The sequence below is a fragment of the Zootoca vivipara genome, chromosome 3 (assembly GCF_963506605.1).
Source record: "Zootoca vivipara chromosome 3, rZooViv1.1, whole genome shotgun sequence".
NCBI classification, from domain to species: Eukaryota; Metazoa; Chordata; class Lepidosauria; order Squamata; family Lacertidae; genus Zootoca; species Zootoca vivipara.
In genome coordinates, this window is record NC_083278.1 from 21,203,579 (window position 1) to 21,224,899 (window position 21,321).

Here is a 21,321-nt window from a genome sequence, read left to right on the forward strand (position 1 = left end):
GTAAGTGCCGGCCCTCGCAGTGTGGCGCCCAGTGCCAGCCAAGTTTCTTTACGTTTGTTGACTGAACAAAAAAGTTTTGTGAGCCCAAATTTTTATTTAAACTCGTATTTTTGTCATTTTGTCACACACCCCCTCAGTGATGACACCAAGAGCGGCACATACCCCCTGCGCCCCCCTTCCTCCGCCACTGATGGTGTTAACACAGGACCCTTTCCATACAAAATATTTACTCTTAACACTGATATATGACACTCCCATTAACAGCAATACCCAAAAGAAAAATTGACCCATATGTTTACAGAACTCCATCAGATATAGCCAGAACTATGCAGGCACAAACACCTATCAGGCATGTGATAATGGGGCCCCAGAATGCTATTAGCTCACTTAAATTCTATTTGATGCCATACAGATATATAATTCCTTTGTTTATATGTTCAATAAAAGCATCACAATTTCCAATCATGTCCATGTAAGTAAGGGGAAAGGGAGTGCTTTTTCATTTTTGTCAAATGGTATACATGTTTTTATGTTAAATTCCAGTTAAATAAGTTGGCAAATTATAAGGTATTTTAATAAATCAGTTGTTTGAGTGGCAAATCTGGCTAAGTTGGCAGATTTTTATAAGATAACTACAGATATATCCCTTTGACAGTCTAATGAGAGCTTCAAAGACAGACTCTTCACTTCCTCTGAAAGAGGCAATGACATAGATTTAATAAGGAACACAATTTTACTCCTTGAAGTTTCTGTCTAATGTATACATGTTTGAATAACTCATATACATGTATCTATTTGCAGGTTGAAGTTTAATTTGTTACTTAAGTCCTTCACTGGCTGATGGAAATATACTAATTACTAACTTCAGAAGAAACCTCTGGTTTTCAATCTTAGCATAGGGTTTGTGCATAAATGTGGTCTGCTGCTTTTAGAAGTCATGGCAATGACTAGAGGCAGTTGTCACATATTCCAGTCCAACAGAGAAAGTCCGGCATGTTAGGAGGTGATAGGGGCAGAAGTTCAGGGCCGGCTCTAGGGGAAGCCTGGGTGGTGCGGGGCGCCAGGGGGGCGCCGCACGGCAGCCACGCTGCGCCGGCCCACCAGCTGCGGCAAGAAACGGGGCGGGGTGGGGGCCTGACATGCTTAAGACGGCCCTGCAGAAGTTTTTAAAACCCTACCACCACTTTGCCAGGACATCAGAAAATAAAATAAAATTGCAAGAACTCACCACAACCCATCTCAAAATATTTGACATGCAACTCATCTGCCCCAGTGTTCCTCTCTAGCAGTTCTCCCTGCCCCCTAGATACAAAACCCATAGAACAGTTAATATCAAACGTGTCTGTGAATTTCAGCACAGCCTTCTCAAGCCATCAATATTGCTAAACCACTGTAAATGGACTGTCAATTCAAACTATGAGGTGGGGGGGGAGGGGAGGATAAGAGCCAGTACTCCCTTACTGGTATTTAAAATGAATCTAAATTTCCAGCTACAGACCAAGCCTATTGGAGAAATCATCCCAGGTGAAAGTTCTTCCTGGTGTACCAGTTTTATATGTGAAGGGAGTAAAAAAATAAATTTAAAAAATGGAGAAGTATTAAACCCCTCCAATCTATGAACAGACAGATCATATATTTCCTCAGTACTGTAACTTGAAAATGGGGATATTTATTGCTGACTCATGGAGAGAATGCTACCAACAGTCCTGGAACAACAGTTAATGACCATTCTATCTTCTGCACTGTTTCTAAAACTCCTGTAAATTCTTAATATCCAACATGTGTTCTAGTGAGACACAATTATACAGGAAATGCATGAACGAAACCCAGTTGGCACATGCACCAAGCTGCTTGTTTCTTCAGAGTGGCCCACATCTTTTTTTAAATGTATATATGTATTTGTATGTGCTTGCTCCTCAGTCAAGGGCTTTCAGAGCAACTTACATCAGAAATGAAGCCAGAGTAAAATCAGATAACATTAACACAGCAGAGCAGGGGTGGTGGAAACAACAGTATTAAAAATTCATTTCAAACAGATAGACCTCAAAGGTCTGCACTTGATGCCACAAAGAAAAGAGAGAGAGCACCAGCTGAGCCTCTCTGGAGAGTGACACTGTTCCAGTCTAGTACATAGAGGAGCAGCTGGGAGTATCACCCCAGATGGGAGTAAGCAAGGGAGTGGAAGTAGGAAAAGGATGAGACTAAACATAGGAGTTTAAGGGCGCTTGTTGCTTGCTTCTGCAGGGATAAGAGATGTCCTGGCTGCCAGTGTCTGTCTTTTTCAGGGAGGACGTAGCTCAGAGGCTTTGCGTGCAGAAGGTCTAAGTTTAAATCCCCAGCATCTCCAGATAGGGATGGGAATGTCCCATGTCCCAAAGCCTGGTGAGCTCATGCCAGTCAGTGTAGACAATACTGAGCTAGGTGGATCAATGGTCTGACTCAGTATAAGGCAGATTGCTGGGAAGTGGAGTAGTGAAACTCCCAGGCCAGCAGCAGCCCCTCATCACCTGAACCTTTTCTTCCACAAAGCTGGTGGTTCTTCCTGAGATTTAGAGGGAACCTGCTGCTGCCCTGGGCTGCTTTGGAAGGAAGAGAAGGATGTAAATCTAACTAACTGACTAACTTACTTTCTTGTGCTTCTTTCCTTTCCTTTAGTTAATTTAGCCTAGTTTATGTTAATGTAATATGTGTTACATAGACTTGTGAGAAGTAAGGTCTTGGGTTTATGCTGTACAGTGTAGTAATTTTGTTTTGTTTTTTTTGTATTTTTCACCTTGTCTAGTCCTTTCGCAGGTGGAATATAAATTGCATAAATAAATCCCATGAGTCTATGAAATATACACTCTCCTGCATTATTTCTATGCATTTCCCTCTGACCTGTGTTATTTCTGTCTGCCCTTTACAGATAGATTTAGTATTGGGCATATCATTAAAAGAAAGTAGAGGAAAACATCTGCAGAGTAATTCCCTGGTCCTGGGAAAGCAGCCATAAAAGGGATCAGGGCACATATAGAAAGTTCTGAAAGTTTGAACATATTGTTATGTGTGGCCAGAAATGCCTTTGGGCCCACTAAACATAATTTTGTAATATACAGAATAACAAAGCGTAATGTGTAAGAAATGGGGGTGGGGTGGAGACATAATAGATGCAGTTATTGTGGCTAATGTGGACACAATATGGAGGGCATTATGACAATAGGGTTCCATCTTCCAGGCACAGCACTGTTAAACGTTTTCCTTTGAAAATCCTGTTTTATCTTAGGCTTTTCATGCAAACAGTCCATGTAGATGATTTATTACATTATTTAATCGTGTCTGGGTTTATGTATTTGTGAATTGGTTTCAGTATGCCTACAAGTCCCAAAGGAGGTCATGATTTCATTATGTTAACCACAGTGCCAAGTACATAGTAAGCAAAAAGTACCCTAGGTTAAAAAAGGAGGAGGGAGGAAGGAAATTTGTACATTTTATACCAGCAGGAGATGAAGAAAAACAGAGACACAGAGAGGTGAATTAGCTTCCCCAGCAGAGAGTCAAGTCAGATCAGTGTTTTGGCTTGCAGGGTGAATGTTTGATGGACCGAGCCATATTGACAAAGAGGGAGATGTGTTAATCTTATTTATTCCCTCAAGGACATGCTTTTAATTGAAAGGAAGTAAGCCAAGGCACACTTTTAGCATTAGCTTGTAGTCAAAAGCAAGGCTCAGTAGGGACAAGTGTGACAAAAAGATGCTAGGTTGGCTGCTTGCTTATGAGTAAGTAACCTGACCGTTAATCCACTGCAGCTGATAAGGGGCTGCAAACCCCCAGGCTCTTCCTGATGGCTTATATGGGTTACAGGGAGCTAAAGAAGGCAGAGGCTATCTCTTAAAGGAGGATAGAAACTGGTGTGAGGTGGTGGGTGGGCTGGTTGGCTAATTTTCCCCAACCCCTGATGAGTAGTCTTCTTGGTCAGATAGGAAGACAGAAAAGGGAGGGCAGTCTGCTCTTGAAGGAAGCAATGAAAAGCTGTCTTAAGCTTGTGTGTGTTGGGGGGGGGGTTACCTTTCATACCTTTTAGCTTTGGTGGTGGTTTCATATTTTATTTCCGGTTTTCTGTAGTCAGAGACAATTTGCTACAGGTTTGCCAACTCACTTAATACACCTGAACCCCCAAACACCTCGACATTGGCCCCAGCACATCTCTCTCCCCTGGTTCAGATGGAATGGAGAGATAGATATGGGTGTCATCAGCATACTGATGGGACTGCTCCTAATCCCCAGATGACCTCCCCCCCATCCTAAAGGTATTAAATTGGACAGGAGGCAAGACGGAACCCTGTTGAACCCCACAACACAATTGCCACTGTGCCAAACAATGGTAGCAAATCTAGAGACATTGTCACATATGTCACAACTGACAGTCTCTCCAGAAGGGTATACCATTGTCCACAATATCAAAAGCCACCAAGAGATTATAGACGACCATCAAGGTGGCAGGAGTCAGCTTTGCCTGATGAAAAGCAGCCTGAAGGGGGTGAAGGCAGAGTGACTCCACCTGAAATGGATCAGCCTTCACAAAGGAGAAGGCACTGATGAGTAGCAGCTGGCTTAGTCTTTCTTAAGCAGCAGTCAGATGCTAGAAGAAGAAAAAAACACCTGTAATTCCTGGCCCTGCATTGCTGCTTCCTGCTCTCCATCTGGATCCTTAGCTCTGTGACCATCTGGACCTCCTGACCTCTGGACTGTCTTGACTTTGTATGTGGATTCTGCTCTCAAAGGGACTAGGACAGGACGGGGCTACGACATTCAGGACGGGGCCAACATTCAGGAGGACAAAGGCAATTTCTGGGCAGAAACAGCCAGAAACTTGATTGAAAAGGATTTAGATGTTAAGCTTCATCTTGGTGCACCTGCAGCTGCCCAGCTACCCTACAGAAAACCACAACTGAGTGGTAGTTATCTAATACCTTTGGGTCCAGAGATAGCCTCTTCAGGAGGCTGCTGCTTCCACTGAATTGGTCAGTTCCACCCCTCTTGCAAAGAATTGTTAGCCATTTCCTGGAACCACTCTAGTCAAACCCTCCTTGACTAGATCACACAAGCCAAGATGGGCAAGAGTCAGCCAGATCACTGCAAGCGTCTTGTCCACATTCTCAGGTTCACAACTCAAAACTGATCCCACAAGATGTGGGTAGATGGTGCTCTGGAGATCTTGCCATGATTTGCTTTAACTGTGACATCAAGTACAGGGAATGTGAGCTATTTGCCCCTCAAGGTGAGCAGACAAATTGGTGCCAGCAGGTGGAACAATGTTCTTATTAACAGGCTGGGCTTAACCACCCTATTTAGAACAATTTTCTAAGCTGTAGAATTTACACTCCCCCCCCCTAATTTCTCTATGTAATTGTGGAATGTGATTCAGCCATCTCACCCTTTACAAAAGACCACAGCTGTGACCATATAATATTTGATGGTGACATCGTATGTTGGATAATGCATTTTATCAGAAGCTTCTTTTGATGATGGCGGCTTATTATATGGAGACAGCTGCTCTGGATCCAACCCAAAGTTTTTAATTTAAATTTTATTTTCCAGCTGTATAGGTTCAGCTCCTCCCCCCCCCCAATCATTGGACATACCCACTTCACCAATCATCTTTATACTGTGTGTGTACCAGGGGCAGTTGTTAGAATCATAGAATTATAAAATTGTAGAGTTGGAAGGCACCAGAAGGGTCAACTAGTCAAACCCTCTGCAAATGCAGGAATCGTTTGCCCAACGTGGGGCTGAAACCCACAACCCTGAGATCAAGGGTCTCATGCTCTACCGACTGAGGTGTGATTAGTGCTTCATTACAATGAAGGGAGATGATGCTTCAGGAAGTGAGCGTGCTGGTGCAAGGACTATCTGCACACACATAACACACTCGGGGGATATATGGAATTGAGGTACAAAGACTATTGTGTTGGACACTCCACAATAAGAGCAGGAGTGTATTCCTCTTGGAAAAGAAGTCACTCAGTGTCCCTTAATTTTCAAGTTTGACCTGATTCTCCATATGAATGTTTGACCCATAAAGATAACTGTTGCATAACACAATGTGCTTATTGATGGGGGTGAGGGTGTTGAATGACTTGCGTAATCATTCTGATTGCTAGTAAAAACGTTTGAAAATTATATGTAACCAATTTTTAAATTGTAAGGCCATGTCTCGAATGAAAACCTGTTTCGAGAGTTATTGGAAAGCCATACATCAAATCTACCTCTGTATGGCATGAAATGTATATGTGGCTTCTGTGTAAAACATTTCATAAAAAAATATGTTCAGACTACTGCATTTAATTGTATATCTTTATTAATATTACATATGCATTATCTTCACATGCATACAGTTGGTAACATTGATGGTAACCTAATGAGCCTAATGAGTTTTTGCTTCACTTTTCAATGCCATATTTTTTTTCCCTCCCTAGGTTGACAGGCATGAATCTTCCCTCTCCTGTTATCAGCAGCAAAAACTGGTTACGGCTCCATTTCACTTCTGACAGTAATCACAGGCGGAAAGGATTTAATGCCCAGTTTCAAGGTAAGAATTACATAGGGAACTGTCAGTAGAAATCTATTCCATGCCCCCCCCAAAAAAAAATCTAAAAGAAGTCATGGCAGTGAAAATGTTTTATTTAGACATTGTACATTTGGGGAATAAACAGCCAAGAGCCAAGTCCTAGCCAGCGTGGAATCACAGTCATTGCCACTCAAAAATATTGGTCTCAGTTGAAATCTGTTTAATAGCCCAATGATTGCTGCTGTATTTCTTTGGAAGTTAGTTACCATGACATATACGGTTATATGTCCCTCCTGGACTGCTGCCTTGCCAACACGGTTAACCCTTTTGTTTTAGACCAGACGTTTTATTATTATTATTTAAGATGTCTACTATGTGGGTTTCTTTAAAACCATTTTAAATTTCCCTCCCTGTTATGCCTTTAATTGCCTTGGATTATTTGACATTGTTTAAATAGCAACTTCAAATGCTGAGTGCTATAATGACTGCTTCCCACATCAAATTGGGGGGCGCCTATTGTGTGGTCGCGTGTAGCCCCACCGGATCCCAATGTGACCCCTGGTAGTTCGGGTTGGCCTCATCCACCCCAGGCTGGATACCTAAAGGTCTCCACCTACCTCAGCCAATCGCCCAATCCCGCCTGGGGAGGCATTGACAGGGGATTGGCCAGGTAAGGGGAGGGACCATCCTGCCCACACAACAGAAGGTGAATCTTACCCGTGAAGCGGCTGTTGAAGGGCCAGAAAGTAATTTTCCTGCATTGGCAGGTTTTGCCTTTCCCGTAGCGAAACATCACAACTTTGGTGGTTTCAGGCCTTGGGCAGAATCCTTTAGTCTATCTTCCTAAAGTGGGGGGGGGCGTGAAGTGGTGACCCACACACACCCTTGCGGTGGTGATACCAGGGTTTCCCTGTTAAAGGGGTCTTGAGGGGAGGCATTGGCCATACGCCGAGAGGTTGTCATTGCTCTCCCCTCCAACGGCGGCAAAACGGGGGGGGGGCAGGCTCTCTGCTTGAACATATGTTCTCCAGAGCCAGCCCGATCCCCACACATTCTGGATAACCCTGATGTCTCCCAGATCCCCGGCTGGGGACTAGGAAGGATGCCTGAGCCAAAGTCTCCCTACATCTGAAACTTAATAAAGTTGTGGCCAATTTTAATCCCATAGCACGTTGTCTTGAGTCATTATTCAGCTCAGGGGTCACCTGGGGTTGGGGGGACTCCGCCTGTCCACACAATAATGGTGGTGGAAACACTGGGCAGATTCATAGGGCACACAGGGAGGGGTGAGGGATGGGGAGTACCATTGCCCAACCAAAGGTCCTTCTCTTAGCAAAAGCACTCTGTTGAATACCACCTACTGAACTAGTGGTGCTCTCCAAGGTAGGTGTTCTCCAGGGCTTGGCAGGCTGTCTTTTCCTACTTAGGACTACCAGCCCTAGAATTCTCAGTTGGAAACTGATGGTACATGTGAGGGCTTTCTTGACAAAAGTCTCACTCATTCGTGTGTGTGTGTGTGTGTGTGTGCGCGCGCACACACACACACACACTGTCAATTCTCAGCTGAGATTTAGACTTACAGTACAAGTTCCCAGCAGAAAAGGATGCTCTGCTAGAGTGTGGGGAGCACCCAATTTCTCTGCTACGTTCGGATTGAATAATTGCAATAAACATGAGCCTCTGTTGCAAGGGGCGAGCAGTTGGATGCTTGTGCATCAATTGTGCATCAATTTGCTATAGCATGAACTTGAGCACATAGATTAAGGCTATTGGAGAAGATGCATGACCTTTTGTGCAGCATTCACACTACAGGAGGAATGATCATGCCATATCACGTTCTGATAGATGAACCTTTTCAAATTTTGTAACTTAAAAACTTTGCGGGGGAGTTGGGTGCTTCTCTTTATGCTATACATTTTAATTTATTCAATATTATGGTGACTTAAACAGAATCCAAATTCTTAAATAAATCTGTCTCCACTGAAACACAAAATAAAGGATAAACTTTGATTTAACAAAAGTAATTTATTCCAGAGGGGCTATTTTAAAATGGAAGAATGACACAGAATGATAAATTCATTTCCATTCACCTAAGGTGGTGCTCATATGAATCTCAATTGCAACATGGCACAAAATCCTAGAGAATAGTACAAATACGGTCTTCCTCATAATATAACCTGCATTTACACGAGTGGTATGTTGCTGATCCAAAATAACCATGGCCAATTGGACTTAATTCAAGTGATTTGGGTAACCCACTTGTAGGAATGGTAAAAAAAGAAGATCCCGTTCATATTTAAAGGCAAACTGACCTAATTCACACTTTCCAAAATAATCCAAGAACAGAAAAAAGGCAACAATCAAAAGTTGCACTTTTCAATGCAACTTTCCATCCAAGTCTTGTGTACAAAAATTATGAGTGGGATTTAAAGTAACACTAAGGAGTTCCCTTGGTCAATGCTAGCATTTGTGCTGCTGGATGGAACAACCTCTTCTCTCTTCCCCTCCCCTCATGCACTGTTCTGGGTGCTTTCCCAACTGCACAGAGTCAATTGGGGGCCGGGGGCAGGAGATGGAAGAAAGCCTGATTACACTATCAGGACTCATTGCTCCAGCTCCCAATCATTTTAACTACTTAGCTGAATTCAGCCCACCCACTTGGGAGTGCTATATCCATACATATTTTCAATACTAGCCCAACTAACATAAGGCTCTGTTGCTCCGAACCTGACAAGGACCAACTAGAGAACTGAGCTTGGTGGTGAAGTGCAGGATACAAATAATAGTTTTATGGGAAAGCTCCCTTAATGATTTCCTGCATTGATGGCAATCAGTTATATACTTTTTTGTTATATTAGTATACTAGATCTTTATGATTCAACATTCAAAAATCTTACTCGTTTCCCAACTCTCAGAAAAAGCACACTATTCAGACTGCTGGATGTTTCTTTGTGGGCATCTTTATTAGATTTCTGTTTTATGAGAAAAGTAGAGCTTTAGTGTTGTCACTTTTTCTATATGCCCACAAGGATATTTATCAAAAAGCAATTTTTCTAAAATGGAATGTTTATTGATTTTGTTCCTACCTGATAAATCATTGCTTAAAATCAACTTTTGTGATTAAAGTGGAAAGAAAACAAGGGAAAGTCACTTGTTTATACACCTGGAGTTAGTAATTAGTTATACTTACAAATTCACACGTACAGTTTCATTTAACATCAGCTGCAGTCCTAAGCATATTTACTTGCCAGAAAGCAACACTACAAGCAATGGGGATTTGCCTTCCATTAAAGAAAACTGCAGTTGTTAAACTTAAGAAGAGTAACATTTTGATTCCCAAAAGTCATTCATTTTCCATTCCTTTTAATGGGCATGATTGTCACTAAGAAACCAAAATCTGTGTGGAAAACATTTGTGTGAAGTTGCTGTTTCTGGCCACACCTCTGATATTTTCACCTAAAAAAAGGAGGATCTTGCTTCCATGGTTAAAACTGACCCCTAACCCATGCGTACCACCTCACATAAACAGCTGCCCATGTTTTTAATAAGAAAAAGTTGAGCCTTTGTCAGAAATGTAGGTAGGGTTGATGATGTTGTTGTTGTTGTTGTTGTTGTTGTTGTTGTTGTTGTTGTTAATGGAACATCAGACGTAACAACTGATGTTTATGTTAGGCTTGTATAGGAGATACTATCCCACTTTTCCATGTTATCCTTCCTCTCACAGGATGTGACATATTTTACATCTTGTTGCTCAGCTGTTATGTTGATACTATTCTCTCTTAATATTATTACCTCTTCTTGACTGAATCCATCAGCTATGAATTTTCAGGTGGAGACCCACCTGTCAGATTGGCTTGCAAATATACTTAGCCATTTTGTTAAAAAATGGGAAATGGCATGGTAATCATAGCTGCCAAGTTTTCCCTTTTCTCGCGAGGAAGCCTATTCAGCATAAGGGAAAATCCCTTTAAAAAAGGGATAACTTGGCAGCTATGATGGTAATTTCCAAACTACTTTTAAATTCAGACTTCTCATTTGCCTCCACAGTCTCTTGATAACTTATTATTTAAAATGTTGATAACCCACCCTTTCCGAAGGTCTTTGGAAGCTTTCCGCAAAGAAATACCTCTGCTCACAGGGAGATATTTTCAAAGGTCTTTATTATATACATATGTACAGATTGCAGTCATTCATCATCCGTCCGATTTATTGTTCGTAGATTCTGGCAGTGCCGACTTCCTGCTCTTACACCAGCAAAGTAGTTTGGGTAGCCCCACCCTCCTTCTTTGCTCACGCCTTTTGAAACCCTATTGTTCCTGTGCAGAGGAAATAGGGTAGCCCCTCCCCTTCAGTCCCAGAACTACTAAAGCGACGCTGACCCTCTCTCCTTGCCTGAGAGACCCCCTCCACCTCAGAGCCTACTTCCTTTAACTCCTTCCTTCCTGATTCTTCCCTTTCTTCCCTGTCACTGACTAGGGGCTACTCCCCTCCTTGCTCTAAACCTTCCCTCATATCCAGACTGCTCTCTGGCTCCGTGACATCCTTCATAACTAAAAATTCCAGGGTGGATACTGGGGACACACACAAAAAGCCCCAACTAAATAATAAAATAAACAACAATAAATACTAAAATGCATCATCACATAAAGCAGCTAAAAACAACATAGCAATCTACTTACAAAACTGAATCTTCCTGTGTGAATTAATTAGTCTTGATCTAGTACCAAAATGATAACTGTTGATATGGAGGCATTAGGTTGGAATTGGATGTCACCACAGAGATGGCTCTTAAATCTTCCCCTGTTTAACAAAGTGAAGTCACTCAATTGCCTGAAATAGAATGAGGTATAATTTCTTCAGCGTGGATTTTTGAACACCTCTCCTTAGAGTAGGGCTCTTAAAAGCCATCCCTACTAGTAATCATTATATTAGCTTGTCTTTACAGTGACCATTTTCAGATGTTTTTCACAGAAGCAGTACATATTAGCATGAAGACTCAAATATCAGGAGACATGAGAAAATGGCTCAAATTTAACAAATGTCCTGATTCATGTTTTGTGAATATTCAAGTACTTGTTGATAGTTTTCATTGTCATAACAACACTAAAAAAGTAAAAGTTGACTGTCTCATATAAACCTTGTGTATATCAAAATTTGCCAAATTGCTGATATTCGTGGTAACATATCCACCAGCTGCACAAAAAAAGATACTAATAAGTCCAGCAAGATTGAGTCAGCTTATGTTCAGAACTGCAACTCTTGGAATGCAATAAATGACCTGAACTTGAAGTGTTTCCTACCATGCAATCTCCTTTTTGTCTGGCTGGTAATTCATTGTACAATCTATTTGTTGAGCTAAATATAATCACTTTTATGGGGAAAGAAGCATATCATAACAAATTACAAAGCTAATGGTCTTAAGCAAACAATCTGATCAAAAAAAGGGCTGTGCAGGATTAATTCTGTTTCCCATGTTTGAAAGATTGATTAAAAGAGATTAAAGCACCATTGTGGCTGTGCTGTTGTAGGCTATCTTTACAAGTGAAAGATTTAATCTTGAGAATTCAGCTTTTACTCAATATTGCTTCCCACATTGCTGAGGCCCTCAAGCTAATTGAAAGCGAAATGATACCTATTGTTGGTTGCTCCTGAGACACAAGTTTCAGCTTTAGTTTGAAACTGGCTAGTCAAGATAAAACTGCTTCATTTGAGGTCATTTTCAATTTGATATCTTCCCCCACTACACACACAATCCATTGTGTTTTTCTGCTTTATTGGGAAGCAGTGATTGTATTTGCACCTTCATAGACAGGAAAGGCGTGAAGAGAAGAGATCATGAGTTGAGTAGAGAGACTGAGAATTCAAGAATGAGGCTTCTGCAATATGGTTGAAAGAAAGATGTACAACACGGGTGTCAAACACAAGGCCCGGGGGCCTAATCCGGCCCGCCAGACCTCGTCATGTGGCCCGCGTAGCTGCCGCCGACAATAGCCGCTGACAGTAGTTCTGGAGCCTGTGATTGGCCGAGGGTCAAAACCGGGGGAGGGGCTGCAGGCGGAGGCCGGGGCGCTGGAGCCGCGCTGACGGCCTTGGCCAGGGAATTTCAATTTCGAATGAGGCTGAGGGAGGCGGTGGCACAGCGGCCATACGGGGAAGTGAGATGCAGGAGGAGGAGGAGGAAGCCCGCCGAGGAGGTAGGAAAGCCCTACAGGCGCCGCCGGCAAAGTTGGTGCCGGGACGGAGCAGCGCTGGTTTTTTTTTGGCGGGCTTTGCTGTTGTCTCCGAGAGCGAGTGAGGCGGCACTGGGGAGCCGCCGCCCGCCGCTTCCCTTCCTCTCCTCGGCTGCATCCGGGAGGTGGGCGAGCAAGCGGGCGAAAGGGACGCGGAGTGAGCCTGAGGGGGAAGTAGGCGAAGCGCAACAGTCGCTCTCTTGATGGAGCCGGGTTTCCCTTCCCTCTTCCCCCGTTTCCTCCTCATAGACACTCGGGAGGGTGCCTGGCTTTTGCTCTGCCCCCCACCCCTGAGCCGCCCTTTGGCTTCTCAGTTCCGGCGGAGCTGCTCCCTCGGGGGCGGCCGGGAGGGAGGCGACGACGACGGCACGGGTTCCTGCTCTTCCCGCTCTGCCGCCTCCTCCTCTCAGCCCCTCATGATGTAGGGCTCCAGATGGAGTCGCCTCGCGGTTTGAGTAGGTGGGAGGGGGATTTTTTTTGGGGGGGAGGTTTTCAAGCCTCCTCTGCCTGCAGTCCCGGTAGGGAGAGGCGGCGGCGAAGACGACAACAGCGTGGGTGGGGGGGAAGAGCAGCTCTGAGGTTAAGATGCACGTTCGCTGGGGCTGCTGCCGCCTTCCTCCTCGGAAAATCCGCTGCCCTCCCTCAGCGCGAGGGGAAGGGACTCTGGCGCTGAGGAGGGAGGATGCAAAAGCAAAGCAGGGAGTTGGCGCTGCACTGCATGTTCCTGCCCCTCTCCAAAGCATGGGGTGGGTTGCAGCGTGTGGCATCCTGCCTAGCGGGGTTTGGGTGTGTGCAAGGCGGGAGAGGGAAGCCCTCTTTCCATCTGCTGGTTTTTAATCCCAGCAGTGGCTTTCTCCTTCCTGCCGAAGGTTTAGTTGAGCCCCCCCCCCCCGGAAGCCGTCGATCCCCACCTTTGTTCAAATTTCCCTCGTTTACATCCCCTCCCACACACACGCCATGACGCAGGAATGTGATCCGCGTGGGGGTGGGAATGAGCTTACATTATTACAAAAAAACAGTAATAATTGAATGCAGTGACAATAATTTATGATAATAAAGAGTGGACACATAGTCCTACAGACACAACCGGCCCTTTGAGGGTGACCAAACTGCTGATGCGGCCCCCAATGAATTTGAGTTTGACACCCCTGATGTACAACAATATTATCTCAACAGGATCCGAATGTAGTCAATCCTAGAGATGGGAAGGACTAAATGCCATTGGTTTCAGTGAGTCTCTTCGAAGTGGACTAAGCATTGTATTCAACACAGGCTAAGTAAATCCTTGTGTAAGCAGGCCAACTTCCACTTATGCAACAGGACTCCCCCACCCCACCTGTCCTCCCCCCACTCCCTATTTTTTATGTGTTTTCTTTCACCCTATGGAGCAGTGGGGAAAGTGTGGGGTGCATGGAGGGGGAAGAGAGGGGAGAAAGTCCCATTTCCAAAGTTGAAGTTATTCTGCTTGTGGAAGGATTCAGTTGAAGCACGCCCTCTGTCTGGATCTGACCCAGAGGCATCAACAGAGAGATTTAGTTGTATCTATTCCAGTGATCTCACAGCTCTACCACATAGCCAAGCAGTATACTCTCCCAACAGCGCCTGAAAAGAAGGAGTGCCTGGCACCTTCATGACAGGCAAAAGCATTCCTCTTCTTCCAGGCCTTGGACTAATTCAACAATCTATGGCCTTTAAAACTATGTATTTCTGTGTTTTTATATTGTAAACTTCCCTGCGATCCTTGGATGAAGGGTGGTATAGAAATGTAAAAACAAAGAAACAAACCAAAAAAAGGTGTACTAGGCCTAGAATTTTCCATTATCTTTGCTTCCACTGATATATCACTGAAATACCACCAAGGGTCTGTTTCAAAAGCTTCAAAATTCCAAATCAGAATTTTAACTTATTCTGAATGCAGCATCCTGCATGTCTCTAACCTGACTTCTGAACAGTTATTTGTGCAGAATCGGTTTGGCTCATTTGTCTATGTGCTTCAGGGGACCTTTGTGTGTTTGTATTGAAAAATCAGGCTGTATTAAAACAAGACCATCAGGGAATGAAAATTCTACAACAAAGCATTTTACAATACAGATAGGCTTTACATGCTTCCTAAAAGCAGGTGGGAAAGGAGCAGCAGCAGTAGATTTCATCAGGGAAGTTGTTCCATTGCTGCTTTTCAAGAAAGTCACAGTGCAGGTCTTGATATCTGCCACTGATGTTTTCACTTTGCACAGCAAGGCCAATTGAAGCACATGCTGGCTTGCTCAACATAACCTGTGTGAAAAGTTCATATAGGTCGGATAACTTGTTTGAAGCTGAACCTGGAAAACAAATGCCTCTGACTTTCCTCCGAGGTTCCTTTTTGGTAAAAAAAATAATGTTGGTGTCCCCTGCACTATAAGGTTCAAGAAATCACCGTATTTTTTCGCGCCATAAGACACACCTGACAATAGGATGCACCTAGTTTTTAGAGGAGGAAAACAAGATTTATTTATTTTTTTGCTTTCTTGAATTGTCTTAGGCATAGCATCCAACTACTAGAGGCCTAAGTGCCTTTGCCCATCATTAAATATTTGAGGAAGCTGTTCCCCCCATGTTGATGGGCATTGTCATTCATATAGTGTGCATGCACTTTGTTTTGAGATCAATTGCAGCATTTCTCAACCTGTGGGTCCCCAGATGTTGTTGGACTACAGCTCCCATCATCCCTCAACTCCCATGATCCCTGAGCCCTGGCCTTGCTAGCTAGGGGTGATGGGAGTCATAGTTCAACAACATCTGAGGACCCACAGGTTGAGAAAGGCTGATATGGTATGTGAGGTGGTGCTTACCTGCCCCCCCCCCAATATTTTATTCAAGTTGGAAGAGGGAGGGAGGGAGGGAGGGAGAGAGAGGGGGGGGAAGGGAAGGGTGTGTGTGAGAGAGAGAGAGAGAGAGAAGAAAGAAAGAAAGGAAGGAAGGAAGGAGAAGGAGAAGAAGAAGAAGAAGTGTGAGGGAAGCAGCCCTCTCCACTGTTGCAGAAGCAGCCCGAGAGCCGGTTGCCAGAGCCAGAGCCTTCGCTCCATAAGACGCACTGACTTTTCCGCTTCATTTTTGGGAGGGAGAAAGTGCGTCTTATGGAGTGAAAAATACAGTATTTTCAGTTTGTCTTGTGTTGCTATGATTATACTGTAGTACCACTTTCTTTCAACCATTCCCACAAGTTTAAAAGTAAAGCCAAGGAGTTGCATAAGTTAAGAAAGGCTAAGTTTATAATGCCTCCCAGTGATTTCTACCGGACGCTGTTTAAAGTTTTATTTTGATGCATTGTGGCCACATAACAGAGAATGGGTCAGAGAGACGTAACATGTTTTGATCATTATGCTCCAGAAGTTATCTGCCTCCTCTGTTTGACTACTTTGAATAATTCAGGCTTCAGCAAATAGATAATCCTGAAGTCAAACACTGAATATAATTGAAGCTGTAGGAATAAATCTTCAGTGGAGAAAAATTGCACATGGGGAAAAAAAGAAACAAACTATGTTAAAATGCATTTTTGTGCAAAAATCTGGAAAACCCAAATATCTGCTTTGTAGTAGTTTTGTAGTCAATCAAGTGGTGCCATTCTGTTCAGAGGACACTGCTAACAAAAGAAGAGGGGAGTGTTTTGGGGTGTTGTTGTTGTTTTGCTAATTTGCCATTCACCTTATGGAAATGTGCTCTAGAGTGGAAGGTGGCTTGGGGACTCGAAAGTGAAAGTGAAAAAGGATAATTTCCCCACCAGACCAAAGTCTCTTCTGTGAATGGAAAGACTCTTTCCCACTTGCAGGGCACCATTAGATGCAACCCTCCCCTTTTTTTTCTTAATTGCAATTCTTATGTAAACGCCCAGTCCAGAGTAAAGAATGTGTTCTAATATACTCATGGAGTTCCTACATGTGTACTTAATCCTCATTCATTTCAGCTAAGAAGCCAACTCATTCACATAAAAGGACTGGGTGTAAGCTTAATCAGATCATCTTCCTTCACCATTTGACTGGGGAAGGTCTGTACATCCTGTTACCCAAAATACAGAGACGGAAGCTCTTACTTGGAACTAAGAAAAAGATCAATATTCAGGAAAGTAATTATGCAGGCATGTAGCAGTCTCCTGGCTCATGAGGCACCATTCAGGAGTTCAGGAGCAGGGCAGAACTGGAAGGAACTGATGAAGATGTTCCAACAAGTTCCCGCCCCTCCTGCCAAGCTTTAAAAGATAAGGCATGGTGCACTCACTTCTGAAACTTATAGAAATATTGGAAGGGCCTTATAGAAATATTGGAAGGGCAAGTGCACCCTCCCTTGGCACAGGTTGGTCTGCTCCAATCCAATTTGCAAAATTGGCACCTGGTTCTAGATGGCAAGACTGCTTCTGTTCAGTTGCTGCCACCTCCAGTACAGCCTCCCCCTCCCCTGGTAAAAAACAACAACCCTCCAGTCTCCACTGACACTATAGGAATGTTAGAGGGGAATGCTGGCATCCCTATTCCCCATTCCAAAGTGACTGAATTCAGGAGAGATCCCTCCTCTCTGTTTCTTCAATCTCCACCAGAGCTTGCTAACTCAGGCCTGCTCCCAGCAGTGATGTGGGGCTCATGGCAAACTCTTTCATAAAATGCACACTAAATATTTGTTGGATTTACCCTTGAAGTTCCGTAGTGAAAGAAATCTGTTAAACATGCACATGCACATCCAAATACTTAAGATTTCGAAGATGGTTTTTCTGTAAAGTACAGTAGGTTTGAAGCTCTGTCAAATCCTTGCAATAAATTAGTAATAAAATGAAATAATTAGTGAAATATATAGCTGCTAGTTACAAAAAATTATGTAATCAGATTACTCAGCCACTGAAACAGCAGCACAATTAATTAATTAATAGCACAATTAACATCTGTTCTATTTATGTCTTAGTTAATTTGTTCATACTTCTCTTCCATAGTTTTTTTTCTATTTCAGATGTCTATTTTTAACATAAAGTTGTAGACTTACTTGCTGAATATAATTATCTTAACTTATTGTGCATATTTTTGATCTGAGGCTTATAATAATACTTTCAAGTTCAACCAGTTTCTCTTGATATTTTAGATCAGGCTTGCTCAAACTCAGCCCTCCAGATGTTTTGAGACTACAATTCCCATCATCCCTGACCACTGGTCCTGCTAGCTAGGGATCATGGGAGTTGTAGTCCCAAAACAGCTGGAGGGCAGAATTTGAGGAAGCCTGTCTTAGATGCTTTGAATATATTTTTCAGTGCAAAGTTCTCAAAAAATGGATCATGGATTCTTTATCTAATGCAGATAAGACATTTTATACCAGGTTAAATAGTATAATCAATGGGCACGATCCAACTCCATTAGCATTAATAGTATTTGGACTGCAGGTGTTTATTGTCAGATAAAAGTAATCAGATATCAATCTAAATGCATTAAAATGGGGTGGAGAAAACTCTTACCTGCTTTTCTCTTTGTTCTCACACTGTAATGTGATCTTTAACATGATTTGGGCACTGCTGTAGAAGTGTACATTCCCTTCCTCCCCTTTCCAATGGTTGGCATATAATCACATTTAATACATTTTAGGTGCACAATTATTTTTTGGGCTGGTTCCAGAAAGCCAATCATCCAAAACTGTAATAGTTTTAAATGAACCAGGAGAATGAAAGCTTTCAACTACTACAACTGGAAATAAGTGCAGTAAAAAAAAAGGGGGGGACATACGGAATATGCATTTCTGCAGGTGTTTTAAGTTATTATATACTTTTATTTTATCTCTATTATATTTGTTGAGCTTGCTGTGCACCACTTAGAGACTACTGTAATTCAGCAGTATATAAAATGTCAAATTAAATAATATTTCCACTTATAGTGCTTTGCCAAGCAAATGTTGCCCTAACCCAGGGCTCTCCGACCTTTTTTTAATCTTGATCTCCAAAGGCCAAATTGTGTTTGTGTGTGATATAGGGAATGCTTTTTTTGTGGGCACCAGGAGGTGTCTGAGAGTGTTGTGGTATTTATGGGCATCACACTGAGAACCTCAGCCCTAATCAGTAACCTCAAAACGCGGCTCTAGTTCATCTCAAGAGGGCAGATATCTAGCACTAATGGAGCTACTGCAGCTGCTTTAATGAATTGCCCTGCTTGAGACTAGGTTAACAAGGAGCACTATGAGGAAAGGATAGGTTATCACACACTTATCTCCTCACAAGGTTTCAATGGAAGAAGAGCTGGTTAAAATATGAGTGGCAGATTTAGCCCTGTGACCTCCAGCTGCCAAGCTCAGCTATTCACCCCCGAGGCTGGTGGCCGGTTTTTACGCCACAGTAGGAAAACACATACGCTGGGGTTGAACTAGGTGGCTTTTATTTAGACCTTAAATTAAAATCAGCAGATGGGGATGACTGTGGGGTGGGAACTAACTTAACTGGATAACAAGAGCCACTGGCCGACCTACGCTTGCAGGTGAGAAAGAAAGCCTTATCTCATCACCCCCAGGACTGCAGAACCCCAGGTAGATAGATGCGAGCCTTTAGCCTCAAAGGAGGCCCTTATCCCACCCCCTGAACAAGAGCCTTGGGGCTGACCCATCACCTGAAAAGTGCCTAAAAGGCATCACCAGGCTAAATCTTTTTTTTCCTCCCCCCCCCCGCACATCTAAAGTGCCCAGATCCAGAAGATGAACCATTTAACAACACAGTAGACCATGTATCACTGTCTTGCTATTCAGAGTGAAGTGGGTAGAAAGGGAGGCTGGGTGTTTCTGCAAATGGAGAGAAGGCAGGTTGTCCCTTTAGTAGACACCATTCACTGCCCCCCCCCTCAGACCACCTTAGGAATGCATCAGTTGGTGCCAATGATTTTTTTGCATTCTGCCTCTTGCCCAACAGCTCACATTGGCCCTCACTGCCTTCTAGGCACCATTTAAGGCTTTTGGCTAAACGTTCTTGTGGTGTGTCAATGTATCCATGCCTTGCTTCTCCATCCTGTTGCAGCTCCCTTACTCCATAGCGGGTTCTCCATCATGGAGAGCACATGTTGAGGTGGGGGCCAGAACAAACCACCCTGAATTTGTTGGGTGGGGTCTAAGAGTTGGCCACTGTTCTGATTGGCCCCTGGTTGTAGTTGGGGGGGAAATGCATGTTGCAATGGTGTTCAGCCATTGGGGTATAAAAGGGCAAGCACAAGGTTTGTGATTTCTCTTTGGCTGCGTTTTCAGGATCACCCTCCCTCCCTGTTCCTAGGCCTCTGTGTTGACCTTGCTGTGCCTCTCATGGGGTCTCCTGTTTTCAGGGGCCTGGTAGGAATTTTCCCCACTTGGCTGATGCCATCTGGTTTTTGCCTACTGCATAGCAAATAGTCACAACTTGTAAGGTTGGCGGTTAGGCATTGGTTATTGTGGTTGTATTAGGGGTCTTGTTGACTGTGTTGGCCCCAAAAGTTAATGCCTGAGTGTTGGGGAAATTCTGGTCAGGAAGTCAGGGGCTCGATGCAACTCCGTAATCCCCGCTCGGGGGCCAGGGCCGCGCGAGAGCCACTAGAGCCTGAGGGGAGGGCCAACGCACCCGACCCCCTGTCTCTCCCTGTAGGGTTTCCCCTGTTCACAAGGCTGGTTTAGTTCTGTCCTTAGGGGACAGTTGGAGAACCAATGCCTACGCAACCACTCACATATTTTGTATTTTAATAAAGTTGTGGCCAAATTCATGCCCCAAACCCAAAACTAAAATTCTGTCTGTGGTGTGAATTATTTCTTGAGGGGTGGTTTTGGGGACCTCCACACGCAACTGTCCCTCAGTTGTGACTACGAAAGAAGGAGCTGCTTCTGAAAGAACTGCTACCTTGCACTTTCTAGGAATTTCCCCCTTGGGAAATGGGCTTTGTCCCACATATCACAAAGAAATAGAAACATGTTCCTGAGGTCCATTTGTAAAGGCCTCTGGGGAAAGCTCCTGATTTCTAATGTGTGCTCTTTCCTTAGTTCCCTTAGGCCTCATATGGCTAAGAGGAATGCAAAGGAATCATGACCCTCAGCCTCTCCAACTAGGAAATGATCACCTCAAAGACCACTGTGACATCACATGGACCTCCTCTGGGGTGATCATCCATTGCCAAGTGGGAGAAGCCTCACTGCAGGACTTTGTTGGGACAAACTCACATTGCTTTGTGGTTCTGGGGCCTGTGTGCCACAAAGTAGCAATTCTTTTGGAATCATTGGAGACATAGAACCAGGTATACACAAGTGGTGGTTTATGTTCTTGTATACATGAGATCAAATGGAACTGTTGCTGTATCGACGCTCTTGCCTTCGGCACAATCCTGAGGTATATTGTCACACAGCAAGAAGTGCACAAGTCCCCAGTACTACTCGGGAGATAATGATGAACACACATAATTAAAAAAAATTAATAGAGTATCTCACATTGCAGATAGACAAACCAGACGATTGTTGTGGAAGGAAATTTGTTGAAGGCTTGTAATTTCTCACCCTCTCAGTCTCTCACAGACAGAACAACATAAAAAGGCAATAATGCTT

General features: G+C 43.6%; 1 protein-coding gene across 1 annotated transcript in view; it reads left to right on the plus strand.

The window, feature by feature from the left end:
* Positions 1-21,321, plus strand: part of CSMD1 (CUB and Sushi multiple domains 1) — a 915,553-nt gene that overhangs the window by 557,055 nt on the left and 337,177 nt on the right. Inside the window, exon 6 of the mRNA XM_035109950.2 lies at positions 6,456-6,568. Within this exon, the coding sequence (XP_034965841.2) occupies positions 6,456-6,568 (113 nt within the window). The remainder of the gene's footprint in view (positions 1-6,455; positions 6,569-21,321) is intronic.